The sequence below is a fragment of the Trachurus trachurus genome (genome assembly GCF_905171665.1).
Source record: "Trachurus trachurus genome assembly, chromosome: 8".
NCBI lineage: Eukaryota > Metazoa > Chordata > Actinopteri > Carangiformes > Carangidae > Trachurus > Trachurus trachurus.
In genome coordinates this window covers 6709620-6734655 of record NC_139905.1, presented here as the reverse complement: position 1 = coordinate 6734655, position 25036 = coordinate 6709620, and the positions used below count along the sequence as shown (strand labels likewise).

General features: G+C 43.2%; 1 protein-coding gene across 1 annotated transcript in view; it reads right to left on the bottom strand.

Moving 5' to 3' along the window:
- Positions 1-11255, bottom strand: part of cacnb1 (calcium channel, voltage-dependent, beta 1 subunit) — a 32367-nt gene extending 21112 nt beyond the window's left edge. The window contains exons 1-3 of the mRNA XM_083977394.1: positions 10964-11255; positions 1934-2053; positions 1673-1795 (exon numbers count right to left, since the gene is read on the bottom strand). Coding sequence (XP_083833520.1) covers positions 1673-1795; positions 1934-2053; positions 10964-10999 — 279 coding nt within the window. The 5' untranslated portion in view covers positions 11000-11255. The remainder of the gene's footprint in view (positions 1-1672; positions 1796-1933; positions 2054-10963) is intronic.
- Between the last annotated feature and the right edge of the window lie 13781 nt (positions 11256-25036).

Here is a 25036-nt window from a genome sequence, read left to right as displayed (position 1 = left end):
CCATATTTATATGTATCTATTGGTTACTGATTATCTATTTATTACTTGTGCACTTTACTCTGTTTTTATCATGTACTGTATTGGGTGTATGTTGTGTTTTATGTCAGTGTGTGAAGCCCACTGAAACAAATTCCAATCAACAAGTTGTTGACATGGCAATAAAGTATTGAAACTTGAAACTTGAGGTTGTGCTCTTTCTTTTTTGTGATTTTCCCGGTTCACACATGTCTTTTTTTTTTTAGGGGCAAATGCGAGTGAAATGCTCGCCCATGGTGGGCATAAGAAAATTTAAGACCTGTCTAAAATTATTTAAGACTTGAACACAATAATTCAACAAATTTAAGACATTTTAAGGCCTAAAAGTGTGTAATGGACATAGCCTATATAATGTGTTAGTTTCACTTTAATTGAACACATTCTACATCGCGGAGGCGACGTCTCTCCTTCACCTCTGAAACGGGGCAGAGCTCCGTGGGAGACACCTGCCTGACACAGTAATGTACGTACCGACTGCACGCGGATACGCGCCGCTTTGGGTAACGAGCGCGCACGTCGCGCGTCAACATTGGAGGTCGGCAGTTATCAGTATGATCAGAAACCATGAATGAGTTCGCCTCAGTTTCACGTGATTGTCACTGTCAGCCTGTTAGAAAAACATTTTACTGACCCCAGCTGAGACGCTGAGACCCCCCCCCCCCTCAAAACAAAATCTCTTCGGATCTGAATGATTCACACAAGTCACCTAATTGGTCATGAAAAAAGCGAGTTTCGCTTTTCGGCGCGCTGTTTGCATCCCTGATGAGTAACCAACGACACAACAGCATTTCGTGTGTCTAAGTGTGACATCACAACACGACTACAGCAAAACAGAAAGTTCTCACACTATTCATCTAACATCCCCTTAAAGAGTTTGATTTGTATATGCTTTCCCTCATCAAACTCATCAAATACACAATCCAACAACTCCAAAACGCTCTGGTGGACAAGTTGTGACCTGCACATTCACCACACTATGAGATAATAACAGAAGGTTACGAGACAGAGTTGTTTTAGAGGTAAATTTGTGCAAAACCGCTGATGCACGTTCTTGTTGCAGGCAGTTTTTCAGCAAGGAGTCTCTGCATTTACCTCTGAACGTCGTGTAATGTTCTGTTATTATCTCATAGCGTGGGGAATGTGCAGGTCACAACTTGTCCACCAGAGCGTTTTGGAGTTGTTAGATTGTGTATTTGATGAGTTTGATGAAGAAATCCCATTAGCCTCTGTAGCGTAGCTCTGAGCAGCTCGTGGGTCTGCTCCGCTGAGTTTCATTTGTGTATGCTTAAACTTAAACATAATTGAACAAAGTCAATAGGAGGTATTAAGAAAATTAGCAGCTTGTATGAATCTTTTCAACCTTTTTCTTCCACATATGGATGATTGAATTCTCCCTGCACTGCTCTAACTCCCACTCGAGGCCTGGATACGGTTCAGACAGAAGGAGAAAGTGCTGCAGGTTTCAAGAAAATGTGATCCCTCACCGGCAGCTTCCCACCCACAACCACCGCTAGTGGTTTGAGCTGTTTGCCTCGGTTTGTTTGTTTGTTTTTCCATATGTCCAAAACGTAGGACTGTACTGTACAGAAAGTACTTTTGAGTGTGTGTGTTACTTTGACGTAATTAAGTTTCAAACCTCTTTGATGTGCAAGAAGTCTTTGGCTTCGAAGGATATGGCCATGCCCTGCACAGGAACGTCATCACTGGGGCCGGGGTTGTAACCGACGTTTGTCCGCACAGCAAACGCCACTGGTTTGGTCTGGAGGAGGAGGAGGAGAAACAGGTATTAGTGAGCAGATGGCGACAGGACAGGCAACACCTGACACTGGTGATGGAGAGGATTAGCGGGGACAAAAACAATAAGACGGTGGAGATTACACAACAACGTGTCCCTGACCTTTGCTTTCTCGAGTGTGGCGAGCGCCTGTCTGTCGGCCTCCTTCCTCAGAGCCTCGGGATCCTCCTCCAGGGACACGTCTGAGTCCGACGGCCGGCTGGTGTAGGAGTCTGCAGAGCCCTGAAATGCACATTGAGATTATATTAAAAAAAAGGTGAGGAGGAGCAGAGAGGGGTAGCACATGAGTCAACTGTTAAAAGGATAGTTCAACATTTTGCCAAATTGGCCCATTGCCATAATCCCTATAGTCATAGCAGTAGGTTTACCTTTAATTCACTTTATGCACAGCTATACTACTTCCTGAAATAAGCCAGCTCGTTTAATTCCTGTCTTACATTATTGGACCAACTGATTAATCCAGGTGTGTCTGACCACTGTGACTACTCAGACACACCTGGATTAATCAGTTGGTCCAATAATGTCAGACATTAGAGTAGTGTAGCTGTGCATAAAGTGAATTGTCGGTGCAAGCTATTTTTAGATCGGTGGAGCAGAGCCGTGAGCTGCTCAGAGCTACGCTACGGAGACTAATGGGATTTCTTGGTTTCCCTCATCAAACTGATCAAATACACAATCCAACAACTCCAAAACGCTTTCATGGACAAGTTGTGACCTGCACATTCACCACACTATGAGATAATAACAGAACGTTACGAGACAGAGTTGCTTTAGAGGTAAATTCATAAAAGCAAAACCCCTGATGCGCGTTGCCTTCAGGGGCAGTTTTTCATCAAGCAGTCTCTGCATTTACCTCTAAAACAACTCTGTCTGGTAACGTTCTGTTATTATCTCATAGTGTGGTGAATGTGCAGGTCACAACTTGTCCACCAGAGCGTTTTGGAGTTGTTGGATTGTGTATTTGATCAGTTTGATGAGGGAAACCAAGAAGTCCCATGAGCCTCCGTAGCGTAGCTCTGAGCAGCTCTGCTCCGCCGTTCTAAAAATAGCTTGCACCGACAATTAAAGGTAACAAACCTACTGCTATGACTATTGGGATTATGGCAATGGGCCAATTTGCCAAAAATGTTGAACTATCCCTTTAAACAGAAGTGGACCTCCTGAAACCCAACGATGACCTCACTGGTGTCCGGGTTTGAGTTTGAGCGTCTGCTGCCTGAATTAAAAAACCTGTTTGCTCATCTCCAGTCCATATCCTGATGCTGTTTCAAATTCACTTGACATGAATGAAGGACAGAGGTTGCGTCTCTGCCTTTGCAATTTGTCTGCGGTCAAAATGTCAAGACTCGTCTCCAGAAGCGTAACCTACATAAACACAAAAGAAGAAGAGGAGGGGGCTCGGCCTTCGTTGCTGCATGAAAGCTGACTCTGTGTAATTGGAGGTGGGTTAGGAGGATGCATAACAACACAGGTCAACATTTCCAGCGCAGCGGCTTCGTCGAGGCCGCGGTGTCAAACCTTCCTGCACAGGTATAGAGCAGCAGCAGCAGCAGAGTCACTGTGTGTGTGTGTGTGTGTGTGTGTGGGTGTGTCAAGTAGAGACAGAAAGAGCTGCAGAGAAAGAAATAAAAAAAATGGCCCGAGGACTGTTTATAATATTAGTGGGGATATAAATTTCTCATGAAGTGGCTACAGTTTCCAACACATCCACCACTCATGCACGGAAACTTGACTCTCTCCTGCTGACCCTCATCCAGACACCCATACCACAATAAAAACCCGAGCCTCCTGCGAGCCCGCGGCGCCGCTGGCCCACTGTACTCGTTCAGTATATGGCGCTACAGTGAGTGAGTGAGTGAGTGAGGGAGGCAGCCTGAACTTCTGAAGTGTTTGAGTGTTCAATTTATATAACAATCCCACTTGTTCTCTTCTCACTGTTTTTTTTTTCTTTCTTTCTTTTTTTTTTTTTGAGCTGACAGGCTGCCTGGCTCTTTGTAGGAGGTGCTGACAAGAATGCGGACAGCTGAATGTGCCAGGCAGAAGAAGTGAGTCACTAGGTGTGGGCTTTTTAAAATAGAGGTGAGAATGCGCAGAAGATGACATAGACCATATGTAATGATGATGATGATGATGATGAGGAGGAAAAAACCTGAACATGTGTAATCAAACAATACACTCCACAAACATCTCTGGACTGGAGCCCAGGAGCGGCGGAGATCGATTTCAACTTTGCTGCTGATATCACAATAATACATTTTACATTTTATTTCTTTGTGTGGGGAATATAAATGTGTGTTATATCATGTGTTAAAATGCTCAATGCACGAGTTGTCAATGAGGAATAGGAACATATAATCTGTGAGTCGAGCCAGGAGGCAGAGTACAAATTAAGTTTCAAATCACATATTATATTACATGATATTACAGATATTACATGCAGATACTAAAAACCATGAAAGACAGAAAAGCTACATAAAGCCTTGGAATATTATAAATTATTACAAACAACTATATGATTTGGTAATACCCCTATATGTATATATGTTTATATACTATATATTTGTTTGTTTATTTTCTGTTTTTATTGTATGAATGTATATATGTTTATGTGTAGTAATAAAAAAAAGTTTCGAATTACATTACTTTACTACGATAAAAGGACAAAAACAGAAGTCAGCTGTTTTCAAGATTAGAGGAAAGTTGAGTTCCCGTGAACAGATCCAGGTCAGTACTAGGGTCTGTAACGCAGCCATGTTGTCTGTATTATTATTAGTACTTTCAGCTCGAATTGTTTTTTTTTTTTAATGCTAATATTTGGTTGTTGTTCCAGGAGCTTGTGGCCTTGTTGTTATGAATGGGAGCTCCACTGATTTTTTTACACATCAAAGTGTGTTTGCCCTTGGAGTAGCTTCTACCGCATATGTGAAAATAATCCATATGAGGACGTTTGTGGCTGCGAAGGAAGATGAACAATATCTCACAAACCCGAGGGCAGGTTAGGAATGAAGAGACAAGAATGAAAGTTAATATATACTATATGTATTTATATATAAAGGGGTGAGCTTTCTGGTATCTGCTTAAAGGCGGTGGCTCCATGCTGCAGTATCAAACACATCTGAATGAGTGACCAACTGCCTGTGGTTGAGGTGAATTGTGGGTAACAAAGGTGCCAGGGTTTGACGAGGATAATATCTCTGGTTTTTGTTGCATTTTTTTTTCTACTTTAAATCTTCTCTTAAGTCCATTGTGAGTCTTTAACGGTGTTATACAAGCGCAACGCTAAATAGGTGGAGTATTTTTCAAGTAAGGACATTTGATCCTCGGCCCTAAGATGAAAATAAATCTTAAGCTCAGCTGGGAGTCGAGGACGGAGTAAGTATATCATCCAAGTGCTGGTTCGATTCTGGTCACAGACCTTTACTGTGGACCCCCCCACCCCCTCAACCCCCCTTATCTTTCTCTCTCTCTTCATATTTCCTGTCTGTGTTGAACAAAGACTAAAATGCCACGAGGTTGTTCTCTCTGAAACAAAAAGGTGAAAGTAAATCAAAAGGAGACGTCCTCAAAAACACCTGATGTGACCTGAAGCTCTAAATTCACTCAGGTGGGGGGAAGAGGGGGAGGAGGAGGGGGAATCCTGGCCATGTGCGACACGGCGAAGCATCTGTGCGGTTGTCGTGTGTGTTTGCACGTGCACTGATGTGTGGTTAATGCTCCTCTACGCCCCTTTGATCGCCGCCCATGCGTCTCTCTGTATGATGTGAAATGAAACGACACGACACGACACAACACAACGCAACACAAATGTTGATTCTGGCTCTGCCACCTGTCGTATCGAGAGGCGCTCTGTGACTTGGCAACGGCCCGAGCGCCAGAACCGTAGACACTCCCTGTTGTTGCCAAGGCGACGGCTTTGCTATTCCTCCCTCCTCGCATCCTCAGGCATTCAACCAAACCAAAACCATCCGACACTTCCTGTTTCAATTCACACTCCCCGTCGACGCTCGCAGAGTCGCAGCAGCAGCGGTGCGTTCACATCCCACTCGGGTGAGAGGAACGATCCTGTGAGTGAGTGAGTGACATGCAGCATCTAACGAGGACAGTAACCGTAACAACCGCCTCCTCTTACCGGCTCTGAGTCATCCTCTGAACCGTACAGGTGCATCCCCACATCGAGCACAGACTAAGCAAAGGTTCACAAACCCTGACGAGTGGAGGAGAAGGGGGGGCAGAAGGTGAGGGGGGGGGATCCACAGAGAAAAAAGCAAAAAAAACGAAAAACAAAAAAGCAAAAAAGCAAAAAAATGACGCCTGAAACAACTGCAACAGGTCGGTGATGCAGCAGAATACAGTGTGAGAGAGAGAGAGAGAGAGTGGGAGGGAGAGGAGATGACTATGTGTGTGTCTATGTGTGTGTGTGTGTCTGTGTGACTGTGTGTGTGTGTGTGTGTGGACAAACACTTGTGTCTCTGAGTCACTCTTACAGTTGATGCACGTCACACACACACACACGACCAGACAAAAAAAAAAAAAAGAAGAGGAAGAAAAAGAGGCAGGGTGGGAGAGAGGAGACTGAGATGGATAGACGGATACATGTGCACAGACACAAAAGTCAATAGCTCATAAAAAAAGGTTAATGTGGACGAGGACGAGGGGGGGGGGGGCGGATCGATAACCTCTCTGCACCTGCAACCGCCACGGAGCGACTGACCGGACACTTTTACTCCACCTTTTTCATTTCCAACACTCTCCTCCCTCCTTTCCTTCCCTCCTTCCCTTCTCCTCCTCTCCTTTGCTCTCATGTCAAAGGGTTGTGTCTCTAATTTAGCTGCTTGCTTCACTTCACATACAGCTCCTGTTCAAAATAGCTACAGGCCACCTGATGGCGGAGCCGCCTTCCTATTGGCGCTGCCAGACTAGAGACCCCAGCAGTGTCATAGTAACCATCTCTGCAGCTTTTTCTTTTTTTTTCTTTTACAGAGCTGCATCAGGAGGGGAGACCGTCAGAAAGGGGAGACATGGTGATCATTGATAGTAAATAAATAAAATACCTGGAAGGGAAATCACCGATGGGGAAATAAAAGCATAAAAGCTTTTCAACAGGTGTATTTTCTCACGCTGTGTGTGTGTGTATGTGTGTATATAACACCTGAGAGGCCACACTCTGGTACATACAGTGCAGATTTTCAGATTTCAAACTAAAACTTGTTTACATTTAGTCGTTAAAATCCAAAAACAAACACATAAAAAAAGAGCAGAGAAACACGAGAACGGTGCAAAAAAAGGTGCTTCTCAGTAATTATCGTGGAAATTGACCGAGCGCCTTTCTCCTCCATTCTCAGCCGAGCGGCTGCCAACGTGATGAATTTACACCTCCTTAGTGTTGATATTGAACAAATGGAGGTGAAAAAAAAGATAGAGAGAGAGAGAGAGAGGGAGGGAGAGAGGGGGGTATTGGATAAGAAGCGAGGGCGGGACGGCAAAAGACAAGTGCTTTGAATAATGAGGCTTGAAAAGAGTCGCCCTGCAGCAAGGGAATCAGTTAACAGGGTTTCTTCTGATGCAAGGGCAGCTCTGTAAACGGTTTCAAGAAAAAGGGGAAGCCAGAAAAAAGAGGAGGCGATAAAGTTAATCTGCCTTTGAGATCTACATAGAGCGTTATAAAGCGTGTGTGCATATTGATTTCGGCATTAAAGGGATAGTAGCATTTTTTTAAAGTGGGGTTGTATGATCTACAAATAGCCCCTAAGTACTTTAATTGCAGTAGCAGACTCTCTACACTCCTCCCGTTAGCAACGCCAGTCCATAGCCCTGCCCAGAGATTTATAACATACATTGTTGTGAATGGACCCAAAGAAACGGCCTATTTCCGTGGCCTAAAAGAGGTTTTACCTGAAAAAAAAAATACACAGTTCCATTGTTCGCTATAATATAATTTTTTCCAGCCCCTCAAAGTGCAGGAAAAACGCTGTTTTTATTTGGACCTAACCAACTGCTGATCGGCGGGCGCTAACCCTGGGCCAGAGGGATACGTGAGTTGGTTAGGTCCAAATAAAAACTGCGTTTTTCCTGCACTTTGAAGGGCTGGAAAAAATTATATTATAGCGAACAATGGAACTGTGTATTTTTTTTCACATAAAACCTCTTTTAGGCCGCGAAAATAGGCCGTTTCTTTGGGTCCATTCACAACACTGTATATTGTAAATCTCTGGGCAGGGCTATTATGGGCTGGCGTTGCTAACGGGAGGAGTGCAGAGACTCTTCTACTGCAATTAAAGTACTTAGGGGCTATTTGTAGATCATACAACCCCACTTTAAAAAAAATGCTACTATCCCTTTAATATCCGAACTGCTTTACCGCTCATTCGTCCTTTTGAGCTTCTTCTTGTTTTAGGAAACACGAGGAACGACCGCCGCCGTCTCCCTGGTGTCACGCGACGGAGCAGAAATCTAACATCTTAATCTGTTTCTGCCATAAACAGCAGGAACGCTGCGCCGGCTTCTGTCAGACTTCACAATATATGACTAAGAGGTGATTACCATCTGAGAGCTAACACATGCTGCCAACCCCTGCCCTGATAATTAAACAAGATAAAAATATCATCCCACTTATCAGCTCAAAGGATGTGAAAATGGAAAAAAAAAAAAAAAAAACTGAAAAGAAAAGGAGGTTATAAAATATCCTCCTCTTCCTATTTGCTTTATTATCTCCGAGCCTCCTCGGGCTTCAGTCGTCAAACATTTGAGAGGAGAACAAGAACGAAAACATCTCATCTCAGGCGGCTGAGAGCCAACAGGAATGTGTTAGTAGCCGAGCCTCAGCTCCACTGTACATTCAGCTCACATCCAGACCGAGACCAGCTCGCTGAAGACAGGTAGACGGAGGGGAAGAAAGAATAAGGAGAAGGAGAAGGAGAAGGAGAAGGAGAAGGAGAAGGAGAAGGAGAAGGAGTAGTAGTGGTGGCAGATGTACAAACTGAAGCTTCACCAGAGACACGTTTCCTGTCTAGAGCTCAAGGCCCGGTGGCTGTAAATGGTCCATAGTCCTATTCTCTCTGTCACAGCAGCGTCATGGCAACCAGCTGGATGGTGTGTGTGTGTGTGTGTGTGTGTGGAGATGACCAGAAAGATGAGTCATGGACTGAACTCATCAGAAATCCCCATTTTGACGAGCAAACAAAGAGGAAATCCAACAACAAGTGCAAGTTTCTTCGTTTAAAACACTATTTTAAAGGTTCAATACGACATGTTTATGAAAACCTTCTTGTTGCATCACTAATTAGGCCTAAATGTTGCTGTAATAAAAATAAAATGAAGAGGTTATGATTTATAATAAATCTAACGTCTGGTCAAAGATTAAATACAAAGTGATATAATATTAAACTGCATGTACTGTAGAGGTGAAACGATTAGTTTATCAACATAAAATTATATCTATGCTTAAAATTCAGCTTAAAATGAATTAAAAGATCAATAATTAGCAAAGATTTGTGGTTTTCGCTTCTTAAATGTGAGTTTTTGTTTGTTTTCTTCGTCTCTTCACGAGCGTCACTGCTTCTGTTTCGGCTCTGAGACGTCGTAATAAACTTGTTTTTTTACATTTAAGAGGCTAAATAATCAATCAATTTGTGGAAATAACTGATAGTAGGAGCCCTTCATAAAGTGATCGAGTTAATGACACAATTACATCACCGCTTGCGGAAATAATTAGTCTTTACAGAGATACCGAACGAGCTAGTTAGTTAATCATCAACTATTATAATAATTGATTCTTCAGGTCATTTATCAGGTTAAAAACATCAAACCAGCTGCTTCTACAAGGCTTCAAAATGTGATTAACCACTGTTTTCTCCATTATAAATGTGTTGAAGAGTGAACCTGAGGTCGACGCTTTGAGCTCTGGGACAACTGTGATGAGTTTTTCCCTCTTTCATTTTTGATTAATTCATTACTGGATAATAAAAGTACTTGTTAACTGCAGCCTTAATTATTATCATCATCATAATACAGTTGGAAAATGATAATACTGTATTATGGTTCAGCCTTGGAAACACTGCAACAGAGAATACGTGTATTCTTTTGACCAATCAAAAGTGTGGCATATTCTAGAATTTGATATTGGTACTGCTAAAATTTCCAGAGTTATTGGGGTTTTTACTTTGCTCATATATTCTTTCATCTCTTCAAGATTGCTTCAACAGTTTCTTCACTTAATTCAGCATTGTTTTAACAATTTATTCAGCTCATTCAGCTTCCAGCTTTCAGCATTCACCCGTATTTCCTTCAGGAAATGCATTCTCTAGTTTACCACACCTGTAAACTGGTCACCTTTTGGCTATAGTCACTTTTTTTTATGTCAACCAGGGTAGTAGAAGTGAATGAAGAGGGTTTTAGTTTTGTATGTTGTCACCTTTTTCACTACTCAAGAGTTTGTAGGTCTGTTTACTCTATAATTCCATTGGAGTAAAACCAAGCCAAAGTGCAGTATCTGCACCAAAACCAAGACAAAAGTGCAGTATCTGCCATAAAACGATGAAAAATCGGTCAGAAAGACAAACTACAAAATACATTTTATTCAGTCCACCTTTATCTAATCAATTATAGACTTGGTAGTTATTCATAATTTCATTCTTAAACCTGACAATGAAAGACACAAAAAGCTGTTTTTCTCACTTTGGCTTTGTAGGGGAGTTATTGATCTGTATTTTTTAAAAGTTTACAGACATAAAGGTCCAGTCGAGGCCCGTGACATGGGGGGACAGCAGAGGGAAAGGCGCTCCCCCTGAAATGGCCACAGTGCTGGGCAGCAGTGCAACAACCCGGTGGGACAGGACTGGAGGTCTAATTAAAAACCCAGCGCCTTCCCAGCAGCTGCGGCCCCCCGGCCCAAAATGGAATCGCACAGTGTTCAGTTATATAGAGACGAGACGAGGACCCAACGGGAGAAACGGCGCTGCTATCAGGGCTCGTTGGATTTCTCCTACTGTCACATCTCAGAGGGGAAAAAGTGTCGGCCGAGCTGTCAAAACTCACTCCACACACACACACACACACACTCTGACAAACACACACACACACACACACACACACAAACTGCACAGCTTGTAGTTTTATCCAGATCCGTCTTCTTACCATGACGGGCCGTTGAATCCTCTCGGTCCGCTCCATAACCTCGTTTGCCACGCTCGCCACACCACGGCGAACCAACCAGGAGGGGGGCAACAACACCGCCGGAGTCCACAGACAGAGTTACGTCTATATGTGTGTGTGTGTGTGTGTCTGTCTATGTGTGTCTGTGTGTGTCTGTGTGGCAACTAGTGTGTGACAAGTGCACAAGTGTACATGTGTGTGTTTGTGAGTGTACTCTATGTGTGTGTGTGTGTATGTGTGTGTGATAGGACAGGAAGCCAGAAAAGAGTGGCCGTATGTGTGAAACTAGGAGAGCGCTCTCTTAACCTCCAACCCCTTCACTCACACACACACACACACACACGCACGCACACACACGCCCACAACCCAGAGGAACGTGAACCCTGTGTAGAGGAAGGGAGCTGGAGCTGGAGCTGGGGAGGGGAGGAGGGGAGGGGCAGGGGGCAGGGGGAGGGGGTCGGGTTGCAGGACTTGTGCTACATTTGCAAACTGGGGAAATATATTTAGCCCCTCAGCCGGGGCAGAAACAGGGACGTGAACAAACCGGGACCCAGAAGGAGGCTTGGTATGCAGCCGTCAGCCATTCAATGCCCCTGCTGACGTGAGAGAGCGCTGGGGCAGTGCCCAGGGAAACCCCCTCCCCTCTATCCCTCCCTCTCCAGTCTCTACCTCATTCCTCTCCTCTCGGCCTCTGTCCTGATCTCATTCTTCCCAACCCCTCTCTCTCTTTCTCTCTCTCTCTCTCTCTCTCTCTCTCTCTCTTTCTCTCTCTCTCTCTTTGTTTCCCAGATATCAGAGTACCAGGGTGTCAGACGGGGGGATTAATATGGATATGAGGGGAGGCATTCAGAGCAACAGCAGCGATCGGGGCCGTAACACTTTGAAGCCACTGACGACGACGACGATGACTTCAACCTGCTGCTGCTCAAAATCCAGTTCTCCACCAACGACGTGTTGAATATCATCCACAATTATCAGCTAGTACTTATATTTAATAATTATAAATACTCAGAATAGCTAAACCTTAAAGGTATTTAGAAAAGAAAATTGAATTTGAGCCCACTCTGGGTCTTAACATTAGTGTAATAACTCATCTATCAGACGATGGAGCCCAAACTTTGTGCAAAATTCTATTTTCGAGTAAATCCGGGGTGAAAGTGGGGTAGTTTTTTTCCTCATTGGATAAAGCAGGCGCACGGATTATACGTCAGCATGTTCACGATTCATCAGCCACTGATATTGGATCCGTCATCCGTCAATCAAACATCTTAGACAACACACACACACACCGAGCTTGGTCAGCTCCAAACATTGAATATCCCGCCCGCTCGATAACGACCGATCAAATCCGTTTTCCTTACTCGGGTAAACTCGTGCGGCAACTCGTGGAAACTTGTAGAAGGAGGCGCGACAAACAGGACAAACGGCCATTTCTGAACACCTTTAAAGTGCAACCACACATAGAAACAAGACAGACAATAACGCAATCAGTGTCGACGTCCAGTTATTCAACAATCAGTAATATGAGTATGCATATGGAAAGTGCATTGATGACTAGCAGGGTAAAATATGAGAGTATATATGTATAAAAATATAAAAAGTCATCTTTTTTTTTTTCACTACAGTGATTTCTTTTGGAAATCATGACATGGATATGAGACACTGTTCAAAAAGCCTTTAAGGTGGGGGTCTAAACGGTTAGAGGAGGGGTCAGGGTCCATTTTGTCCACTAGAGGGCGACCTCTGACACAACGACGGGGGCTTCTCCACCGGCCTCAGACCTGACCACCACCACCACCACCACCACCACCTCTTTCTCTGGTGTTAGCAGCTGATGACATGACAGTCAGCTGTGAGGAGGGGAATAAAGGAGCTGCTAACAGACGCACCACCACCACCACCACCACCAGGCGCCTTCCTCCTCCTCCTCCTCCTCCTGCAGCCGCTGGGACTCTGCTGGTATTCATATGTCAGCGCTGACAGGAGGAGCTGCTCTCCCTGCAGCGTCCGAGCTCTCGCAACCTTTCACACAAGACGACTGAGTCAAATAACAATATTTGCTCTGGATGAAAAAAAAAAAAAAAAAAAAATTGATGGATCTTCACCAGTTAGTGTTCTGGCAGCAGCTCTGGTCTCTGCAAGTTGTTCCATTTCTAAAAGGCTCCTCTCCCCCCACAGGGTTTTCAGTTTGTTTAAGTTTCTCATCCCCTTGTAAATTAAACATTGACCTGACGTCTATTAAACCTGATTGTTTTGAAGTCGTTTTAAGCCGTTTTTAGACAGATCACAGTCGAGATGTGCAGGCTGGATACGAGCCAGGCGCTTGTTGTTGTTTCACAGATGCAATTTGCGAGCGCTGCTTCCATTGCAGCTGTAAAACGACTGCAGGGTGTTGTTTCACTAATGATTGCAGTTCATAAATGGATCGCAAGTGTGGTCCAGTATTATTCAAACACAGAAAGAAAAAAAAAAAAGCCAACAGACCTTGCTGATGATGACGGCTGGCACCTGAACCTCAAGGCCACAGAGACGACAGAAACAATTTCAACCTGCACTGAGTGAATTTTATTTCTAGGTTTAAACTGATCAAACCGATTTTATATCTGCTGTTCCCTGAATCCCAATTCAGATGCTCTGTCATCCTCATTTTTGATTTAAATCATCAAAATGAGACAAATTTCATCAAGACTCTTCAATGTGTCAAAAAAATTACATACATTTTGCTTAAAGGGATAGTTCAACATTTTGGCAAACTGGCCCATTGCCATAATCCCTATAGTTTTAGCAGTACGTTTCTTACCTTTAATTGTTGGTGCAAGCTGTTATTAGACTGGCAGAGCAGAGCCGTGAGCTGCTCAGAGCTACGCTACGGAGGCTAATTTCTTGGTTTTTCTCATCAAACTCATCAAATACACAATCCAACAACTCCAAAACGCTCTCGAAGGCCCTGAAGGTCCCTGAAGGCAACGTGCATCAGCGGTTTTGCATGAATTTACCTCTAAAACAACTCTGTCTCGTAAGGTTCTGTTATTATCTCATAGCGTGGTGAATTTGAAATCCCATTAGCCTCCGTAGCGTAGCTCTGAGCAGCTCACGGCTCTGCTTCGCCGTTCTAAAAATAGCTTGCACCGACAATTAAAGGTAACAAACCTACTGCTATGGATTATGGCAATGGACCAATTTGCCAAAATGTTAAACTATCACTTTAAATAAGGAACTCTTATCAAATCTTAGCAGCATGTGACGAAGCCCTATTTTCCAGGAAATGGTGGTTCATTACATTTAGTGGACAACTGAGAAGCTGCAGCACAGTCTAATTAATGGCAGCCAAGCAAAAACTGTGCAGTTTGTCCTTGTTAGCAGCAAATAAATTGTTGATTACAGGACATTAGGGAGGAATGGAAGTTGAAATCAATGCTGCATGTTTAATATTAAGCTCTGCTACAGTACACTATTCTAAACTCATCCACTTTTTTGCTGGTGATGTGCTGCAGAGAAAATGTCACATCTGGTAAAATAAATTTGGGCGACAACAACAACAACAACAACAACAGGCAGCGTCTGCAGGCCGGAGGAAGTTGTTGACTATCAGCTCTGATCTCTGAGAGTCTGGAGCGTCTCATTTGCAGAGCAGCAGCAGCAGCAGCTTCAGCCTTCATGGTGTAATGATCGTCTTCGTTGTCATGTGATCATAACAAACCTTATGATTTGGTGTAATGCTATAATGTTGTGTATGAGTTTGTGTGTTATTTCCTGGCAGCAAACGACATAATAATTCCAATTAGGTAAATGTGAATTTTGAAGTAAATTAGTTTTTTTTCCTCTCTTCCCCCCACTGACGACATCATGATCATCATCATCATCATCATCACCATCAGCAGCAGCAGCAGCAGCAGCAGACATGTTGCCTGCAAGCAGACAGTCTCTGCTGGTCTTCACACACACCTGAGGATGGTGTGTGTGTGTGTGTGTGTGTGTGTGTGTGTGTGTGTGTGTGTGTGTGTGTGTGTGTTTTTGTTGAACTCGACACGCAAACCGACACTGAACAAACATGTAGGCTGCACCCACACACACACTATTCACGCACACACACACACGCACACACATGCACACAAACCCATCTAAACATCCTCTCCTTCGTCTCTCCATCCCACTGTGCCTGCACACAGAGGGAGATTCAGTGGCCCGGTTGCCATGGAAACCATGCCGAGTGTACCAGCAGCCAGGCTCCACCGTTGTTGGCTGATTGTGGCTCTCGTGTATTTGTGCTGCTCTCTCTCTCTGTGTGTGTGTTTCTGTGTGTGTGTGTGTGTGTGTGTGTGTGTGTGTGTGTGTGTGGTGAGAGCGTGTGCTCCTGCGTAGGTGTGTGTGAGACTGTAAAGCCTATACAGGGCTTCGCTTTGAGTTGTTCAAGGAGAAGGCTAAAACAGGCTGTATGCACGAAACCTATAGGGCGCCTGCCTGTGTGATCCTCTTTCTGCAATTAATGACTTTTTTTTTTTCACACAATCTCAACACGGTTTCAGGAATTGTCTTCATCTCTAGTAACACTAACACACGCTTCGTACGTTTCTGAGCTGCTAAATTAATTTCTGTGCGGCTTAATGAGTGAAATGCTTTGCGTCCGCCATGAGACTGGGGAAGGATATTTATCTCAGGAAGTCCTAAATAATAATCCCTACTATGGGTAATGAGTTCCTCATCAAGTGTTAAGTGCCTACAAATCCTGTCCTGAACCCGCCGGCCTCGGTGCACGTGGTCCTTCAGCAGAGTTAATGAAGGACGCGGCCGCGGGAAGTGGTGACGTCACGTGTGAGCCGGCGTGGATGAAGCTAACCTTTAGAAACCACGGGAGGATGCAGCTCCCCGCGTTCACCGACTGCGCCGAAGGGGTTATTTATTTATTTTTTTTCCCCCTGCTCCTGAAGCAACACCGGCACTGAACAGGTAAATGTCATTCAGCACGGGGCAAATCATTTCCTCTCACAAATGAAGAGGTCAGATGGAAAAAAAGGGGGGGGGGGGGGGACTCATTTAGCCGCGACACTGTGTGCCTTTGAGAAATGTCATGTCCAGACAAGGACTGCTCAGCGGGTCGCAATCAGCGAGACCTTAAACCCCGCCCCCTAAACTCCCCGAGGAGAGGAGATGTTCTCGTCTGGAGGAGGAAAAGGAGGAGGAGGAGGAGGAGGAGGAGGAGGAGGAGGAGGAGGAGGAGGAGGAGGAGAGCCATTTTGAACCATCCAAACAAGACGACTGACGGGCTTTACTGGCTCTTTCTGACAGAGCCAATCAATGCAGAGCGGAGCGGAGCAGAGCAGAGCAGAGCAGAGCAGGGTGGGGTCGGGGTCAGGGGAGTCTAACACCTGGGGACTGATAATCACTACCGGAGCCCTGGAGGTTCAGCTCCACCGCTGTCACAATAAAGCTGTGGAGCTGGAGAGACGCTGGGGGGGAGACACCGGTGATGTTATCAAAGTCATTTCAGTGTGAGAGAGACAGTGCAGCGAGCGTGTGTGTGTGTGCGTGTGTGTGTGGACTAGTCACACTCACAGGTGGAGAGAGAAATATAAAATACAGGGTTTTCATTTAGAGGGATTGGAGGAGAGAAATTCCAGTCTTTCATATCAGTAATTCTTATAATAACGTAGAAAAATGTGATTTAACAAGGTGTTTGTAGGAAAATTGCTACAGTGTGGTCATCATATGAATCACCAATGAATTTCCCTTTCCTATTCTTATTATTTTTATATAGTATATATATACTGACATCATACACAGAAATTATTTCAATTATAATGTATAATGTTACTCTAAGCATGTATATTGTTTAATTATTATATAAACTGAACTGTAGGATTGTTACTTTAACTATTAACTGTTAGAGATCCTATACATCTAAATGACTTTGTTTGGTTTGGTTTGGAATTCAGTAACATTTATTAGGAAATAAACTTTGATAAAGTGTTTATTGGAATTTATTTGAAACTAATGCATGTCTTTTTTGTTTGTTTGTGTATATCTTTAAGGTTATCAACCTATTCTGTTCTGTCCCATTCTATCCAAACCATCTTTGCGTCCAGCAGTTTTCAAGTTTGGGCAGAGGTCAGTCACAAAAGCACACAGAACTTGACAATTAAAAAACTGGTAATTATTGTCTATTGCTGTGATATCAAATATTAAGATTGTCTACACCTGCTAAGACTTTTTTTTCTTTCATGTGCGCAAATCATAAACGCTGGGAATGAAAAAAAAAATCAATTTAAGGCTGCACGGAGATAAAAACTAATTTCTGGGATGCAAATGTTGCAGAGGAGCCAAGAACTCTCGAATATTAAATGTCTTCACTTTGACTCTATTAAACTTTGACACGACTCTTCATTAAAAACGATGAGGAGGAAAGGCGAGGCCGAGTCTAGCGCCTGGATTAGCGGTCTGAGGGAAGGATTAAAGTGTGAAACGTAACGTTACCTGTCGGACAAAGCTGTTGGAGGTGGTGTCAGAGGAGGTGCTTCCATCCGAGCGCTTAAACCGGCTCTTCCTCTTGGCGTACTTTCCCTGGAAGCCCAGGAGGTTGGAGAGCGGGGTTGAAGAGGACGAGGAGGACGAGGATTTGGAAGGAAAAGACAGAAGAAGAGAGAAAACACACAAAAAAGTTTAATTCTGCTGCTGCTCCATAATAACCTAAAGGGATAGTTAAACATTTTGGCAAACTTGCCCATTGCCATAATCCCTATAGTCTTAGGAGTCGGTTCGTTACCTTTAATTGTCGGTGCAAGCTATTCATAGAACGGCGGAGCAGAGCCGTGAGCTGCTCAGAGCTACGCTACAGAGGCTAATGGGATTTCTTGGTTTCCCTCATCAAACTCATCAAATACACAATCCAACAACTCCAAAACGCTCTGGTGGACAAGTTATGACCTGCACATTCACCACGCTATGAGATAATAACAGAACGTTATGAGACAGAGTTGTTTTAGAGGTAAATACAGAGACTTCTTGCTGAAAAACTTCCCCTGACGGGAACGCACATCAGCAGTTTTGCTTGAATTTACCTCTAAAACAACTCTGTCTGGTAACGTGTTATTATCTCATGGCGTGGCGAATGTGCAGGTCACAACTTGTCCACCAGAGCGTTTTGGAGTTGTTGTTGTTTGATGAGAGACACCAAGAAATCCCATGAGCCTCCGTAGCGTAGCTCTGAGCAGCTCGCGGCTCTGCTCCGCCGTTCTAAAAATAGCTTACACCGACACAGGTAACAAACCTACTGCTAAGACTATAGGGATTATGGCAATGGGCCAATATGCCAAAATGTTGAACTATCCTTTTAAGATGACATATTTCTCAGAAAACCTTGTTTCTGCAGAGCACGACAGAGATTAACATTTGACACAGCGTTTGTTAAAAGCCAGTCAGACAGAGCCAGAGATAAAGCAGCAGACCGCAGAGGAAGCCGACCAGAGAAGAAGAAGAAGACGTGTCTCGTGTGTCCATGAACCGTCTTCTTCATTACTTGTCATTTTTCATGTTCTGATGCAAACTGGGACCTTGTAATCTGATTGGCAGACCCCTGGCAAATGGCCCTATCCGGGTTGGGCAGAGGCCACACATTGCATTATGAGCCCACTCTGCCCACATCGCCATGGTTACGCAATGCCGACTAATCACATTTGTCGGCAATCAGGAGACGGGGCTGTGTTTGTTTCTGCAGTGTGTTCAAAAAGAGAGAACGGCCGGGTGAAATGAGCCAGTTAGAAAGAAAAAGAAAACACACACAGCAGGGTAATTCATACAGAATATTCACATATTAGCCTACCACATGTACAGGACGTAAGCAACAACACAACATGTACCTGTGTGTTCAGGTACATGTGTGTGAGCAGTGACCGGGGGTATAGCTCAGTGGTAGAGCATTTGACTGCAGATCAAGAGGTCCCCGGTTCAAATCCGGATGCCCCCTTGTTTTCTGTCACTTCCAATGTTCCTAAAGAGGAAGTAGCCGATACAACAAAACCACACGGAAAGGGCATTTTTGCCTCTTTTCCCTTCCTCACTACAAAATAAATCATTCCCACGACTGTTCACTGTATAAAAAATGAACAGTTTGTGTATTTTTCAGTGTTGAGTGAGGTGTTTAAAATGAAAAAAACTATACAAAATAAAAATATAAATGTGCATTTGAGAAGCAGGAACCGAAAAACATTTATACATTTTGGGATAAATCAATCAATCATAATAAATGTTCAATAAGGAAGATTTGGCATTTCAGCCCTGATATAGGCTACACTCAGTTTATCAATCTGTAAATCACACATAATCTCACATAAAACTATAAACAACTTTTATATATCTTTAAAAGTTTAGTACTTTTATTTTAATAACAAAAATACGACTATGTGAACACTGAGTTTAATCTGTTACCAACCTACTGGCTTAGATGTCAGACATTTCCTCCCATTTACCAACAAACTTGACATTAAGCAATTATAAGCAATCTAAAGAAAGAAAAAAAACCCTCTAATGAACATAATGTAATTGAAAGCATTATTGTATCGATTACCGTAACTACAACTCCTCATGTCGGCTTCTGGAGGCTGATGGATAAGATATAATGACACAGTAAAAGTCAAAGTTGTAAAAGGACAGTACGGTACGTCTCAAGGGCATGTTAACCCTTAAATGTCCTTCTATCCAATTGGAACCAATGTAATTAATGTTTGTATATAACTTCTAAATAATAAATGGGAGAAGAGGAAATAAATTATTCAAATGTTTGAATTTCATTACAGCAAAAGTTGTGTGGAGGAGTTTAGGGGCATATTTTGGTAAGTTGTTATCTGTGACCAAGACTCAGCTGTTGCATTTCCACCAGTGATTTTCAATGTTCTGCCTGTAAGAAAATACTACGCTGGCTTGGAATCTGTTTTCTTTATATTATCTGTGAGAAACAGTCACCTTTACCCACAACTGTTCACACATACTAGCAAAACAACAAGCTGCACCACAATCCCTCAACCTGTACAGTACACACACATACACCTACTGTATGTAAACACTGAGCACAACCTGTCTGCTGCTACAAACCTACATGTCTGGATATCTAAAGGCTGTTCCTGGGTCAGTTAGAGAGAGAGAGCTGGAGACAGGTAGGTTAAATACCTGCCAACAGGTCTCACTATTTTCCTTATCGCTGTCACATCATGTACAGCAGTTCAGATGAATGACGCTGCCCTGACTGCCTTTAAACAAACATGACCTGTAGCACGGGCAAACAGGAAAACACACACACACACCGCGGCCGAGAGGTGAAAAGCAAAAGGAAAAACTAATGCGTTGGGTTACACCTCCTTCCGCAAAAATGCAGCTCACAATTTATTTTGATTTTTTTTTTATTTTGGACCTCCTGTAGTGAAACAATAATGTATCTACCTCGCCTTTTGTCCTGCACTCAGTTTACAGCTGCTGGATGAACACACAGCAGGACGCTGTACAGCAACGTAGCTGATTAACAGCTATAAGCCACAAAAACTCCACCAGCTGGATTTTTAATGTTAAAGCTGAGGAGATGACACCTGAGAGAAGATGCCCATCAGAAGCTGTGCATGGGGCTTGAATGCAACTTATACTGGAGGAAGAAGATTATTATATCACTCTTTATCCACCTACACTGAATGAGAATAAAAAAAAGTCCAAGAATCATGACTTTTAGTGGTGAAAAGAAAAGAGACGATACAGAGACATACTGGCATATATTAAAGATCTGAATGGCATTATTTTTTACCTCACACCATTTTTGTGTGATTATTCCCTTTCAGTTTAAATGTCTTTTAGTATCTTCTATTTATTAACCCTGTTTTTACTTATCTTTTTGTAATGTGAGGGAGGCAATGCAAGTAAGAATTTCATTGCATGGTTTTCAACATCTGCCACCAGATATCTCCTGAATTTTTATGGTTCATGGTAACATCTGAGCCCAAATCTAAAAGGATATAGTATGCAGAAGATATTAACACTGGATAACTTCTGCTTCTACACCTGACAGTAATAACTATTGTTTTGATTGTGCATTATGAGTTCAATAATGCAAATGAGTTTTCATGGTTCGCTTGGGCCATCAGGTGCAGGTGGAGTTCAGTAACCTATCAAGTTGTTGCATTGCATGGATTTTCATTTTAAAGGATCGATTTACAATTTTTGGATTCTTTCATAAAACAACAAATCAAGTTGGCGCAGTGACATCATCCTTCCTGTTCATGCTAATGTTTAGGAGAAACCTTTGTCAAGTGCTTTAAATCCACAGTTGCTGCTCTTGTACAACCTTCTCTCTGTATACAACCCTTTCATTCAGCTCAACAGAGAAATAAAGAGGGAATATTAAAGTAAAATAACCAGCAGACACGCCTGATTTGACCGTGAAAGCCTCAGATCAACTTCTGATAACATTTTTGCTCAAAACAATTACGGATTATTATTCAGCATTATTATACGAGGATCGCAATCTGGCAATCTGTTCTGCTGCATTTACACCTGCATTAACAGTGTCAGAGGAGCACCAGGTTTACTATAAATAGTGACTTCCCATCTCAGGGTGCAACATGATCAGACAATCAAAAAAGGTTGTAAACAAATCTATATCTCACCTATGTAATGAAAACAAAGATGAGCTCACACCCGAATCACAAAGACGTTATCCATGAGGTCAAAGTTGTAATTTCAGTGTTACCTCTGTTTAGTTTTTTTCATTTGTAAACAAGTGATTAGATGATTACACTGTGGATGTGTGTTTACAGCCTGTTAGATAATCTGTCTGGTCACGAAGCTTTGCCCTGCTGGAGACGCTGCTCCGCCACCAGATAGCTCCATAATTAAGACGGTGAGATGAGGAGAAGAGAAAAACTGAAACGGGGCTCTTGTTGTCAAAAATGTACTTTTCCATAATGATTTACTTGCAATGGCAGCGGAGGAAATATCTACACTCGGGTTCGCAATAAAATCTAACGTGTGTGTGTGTGTGTGTGTGTGTGTGTGTGGTGGTCGGTATACTGTAGGTGTGTGTTTGTTAAGAGGGGGGTCTCTCATCATGATCAGCGGCGTGGTGGGGCGAGCTCCCATCAGCAAAGGGCAGGAAAATGCCAGAGGAAGAAGGGTGGGGAGGCTTCCTGTTGGTAAACATCCTCCCAGATTAAAATGACAACTGAGTTGGCTGCTAAGTGTGAGCAGGGGGGTTTAAAGGGATAGTTCAACATTTTTGGCAAATTGGCCCATTGCCATAATCCCTATAGTATTTTTAGAACAGCGGAGCAGAGCTGCGAGCTGCTCACAGCTACGCTATGGAGGCTAATGGTATTTCTTGGTTTCCCTCATCAAATTCAACTCCAAAACGCTCTGGTGGACAAGTTGTGACCTGCACATTCACCACACTGAGATGATAACAGAACGTTACCAGACAGAGTTGTTTTAGAGGGAAATGCAGAGACTGGTTGCTGAAAAACTGCCCTCAACAGGAACGCACATCAGCGGTTTTGCATGAATTTACCTCTAAATCAACTCTGTCTGGTAACGTTCTGTTTTTATCTCATAGCGTGGTGAATGTGCAGGTCACAACTTGTCCACCAGAGCGTTTTGGAGTTGTTGGATTGTGTATTTGATGAGTTTGATGAGGGAAACCAAGAAATCCCATTAGCCTCCGTAGCGTAGCTCTGAGCAGCTCGCCGCTCTGCTCCGCCGTTCTAAAAACAGCTTGCACCGACAATTAAAGGTAACGAACCTACTGCTATATGACTATAGGGATTATGGCGATGGGCCAATTTGCCAAAGTGTTGAACTATCCCTTTAACCTGGAAGAGAGGGAGCATGGCGTGGCGAGGGGAGGGAGGAGGCGCAACATCAAGACTTTCGACACATACACCAGGGTGCACGATCCAGATATCATTGTGCTGACAGAGATCCACTGGTCTGCAGCTTGCAGCCGATCAACAGGCACAATCTTTAATCTAAATCTAAACTCCTCCTAAGGCACTGAATCTGGATCAGTCTCAGCCCCACAGTTCATTTCTTCTTCTTCTTCTGTGGTGCGGTGCTGCATGGGTTTAACACTCCAACCGCCTCCTTCAGGATATTACAGTAGAAACACGGTTTCCTGCTCGTCTCTCCACAGCAGAGAGTTATAAATGCATACACCAGCAGCATGACCCGCTCCAGGTCTGCATGAACTTTATATCTAATTGATCAGAGGTGCCACACACACACACACACACCCACATACTAACACACAATACACTCTCACACTCACACACTAACACACACACACACACACCAATTCCTGCTGCCTGGCACAAGGAGGGGGGTCCATCTGTTTCTCACCAGTTGCAGCAGATACAGATCAGATTTTCTAAAAACAGACGGGATGAGGTGAGATGGTGAGATGGTGAGAGCAGGATGAAGACAGTGGGACATTCAAAGTGGATGATGATGGAGAAGGAATGAGGAGAAGCTAAAGGGAAAGGGAAGAGGGAGATGAGAGAGATGAGAGAGAAAGAGCAGGGAGGAGTGGGAGTAAGAGAGGAGAGAGCAGGACTTGGCATGGTTTGAAGCACTGGTTGTCTGTGGTGGTGGTGGTGGTGGTGGTGAGGTGTTTGGTTGTTTTTTTTTTTTTCCTTCTCCAGAGAGACAATGACTGAGCTCGGCGTGGGTGTGTTTGTTCTAGATATTCTCATCATGTTTTTTTTTTTTTTTTTTTTTTCGTCTTCATCCATTTGTTGAACAACTGTTATGACTAAACATGCCCACAACACAACATCATGTCACATCCTTAAAAGCCACAGTCTATTTGTGGCTCTGACACCATTGAAAGTTGAGGGATAAAAAACTGTTGTTGATAAAAAGGAAACATCAATAAACACGCTGTTTTCTGGGCTGAAAAACTGATTTGGGTTCAGATTCAGTTAAACTTTCAACACCAGCCACCAAAAATCCAATTTAACTACTTTATAATTACTGTTCAGATCAGATTAGAAAACTTAAAAGAGATTTTTCTTTTTTTTAATTATTATTCGTGCCAATTGAAATTAAATTAACATTTAACTCTTATCTAGCTGAGCTTGGTTAATGACTGTCTGATTAAAAAGACAGGCGTGGTTTTCATAAATACCCAATGAGCAGAAAGCATAAAAACCAGCGTTACATCATATCCTCATATGATTCCTCACAGGCCACTTACTAAAACCAACACAATTACATGCTCGACACCGGTCTAGGATGACATAATAAATCTGAATCCAAAGCAGCAACAACTAAACTATCACCCATTTCCCTCCTTCCTCTTAAAATCCTCAGTTAACATGTAGGTAATTCAGGCTTTAATCAGTGCACCGGTCCGTACATTATAGCGTTTCAGACTCTCGACGGGAAATTAGACGACTTAATTGCGGAACAACCTGTTAATCCTCAGAAGTGAAAACGGCTTCACTGTGATAAAGGAAAAAAAGCCTCCTCGGTTCAGATGCACGACAGTCAGCGCAGAGTACTTTGTGTTTTCTGTCATTGTATTTCATCTCTTTCTGTTTGCCTTGCTCTTTCTTACCTGTGTGTGTGGATGATGGTCGAACATGTCCATTTGGATCTCCTGGGTTGAGGTCGAAGGCGTCCTGGACATACTACTTTTCTGTACCATTGATTTAACTTTTTAAAATCTATTTTCTAGTTTCGTGTTGTTTATGATGATGGTGTCGACAGAGTCATCTTTTTTTTTTTTTTTTTTCCTTCTTCTCTTGTTCAGGAAGGGTGAAGCCGCTGATGTATCTGAGCTGGCTGGTAAAATAATGGCAACAGCTTGCCTTCCAGCCTATAGCGTTACACACACTGGCGCACCAGGCTTTTACACCACAGTCAAGTCAGCGCATTGACGCAACTACTGCCTTCAAAATAAAAGGCTTGAAAATAAGGTGGCATTTAAGAGGGGGCGATTATATGATACTTAGATCAAGTAATTGATGGGTTTTCTTCTTTCTAAATATGTTCTATTTTTCAAACTGTCTTAATGGCTGGCCTCATATT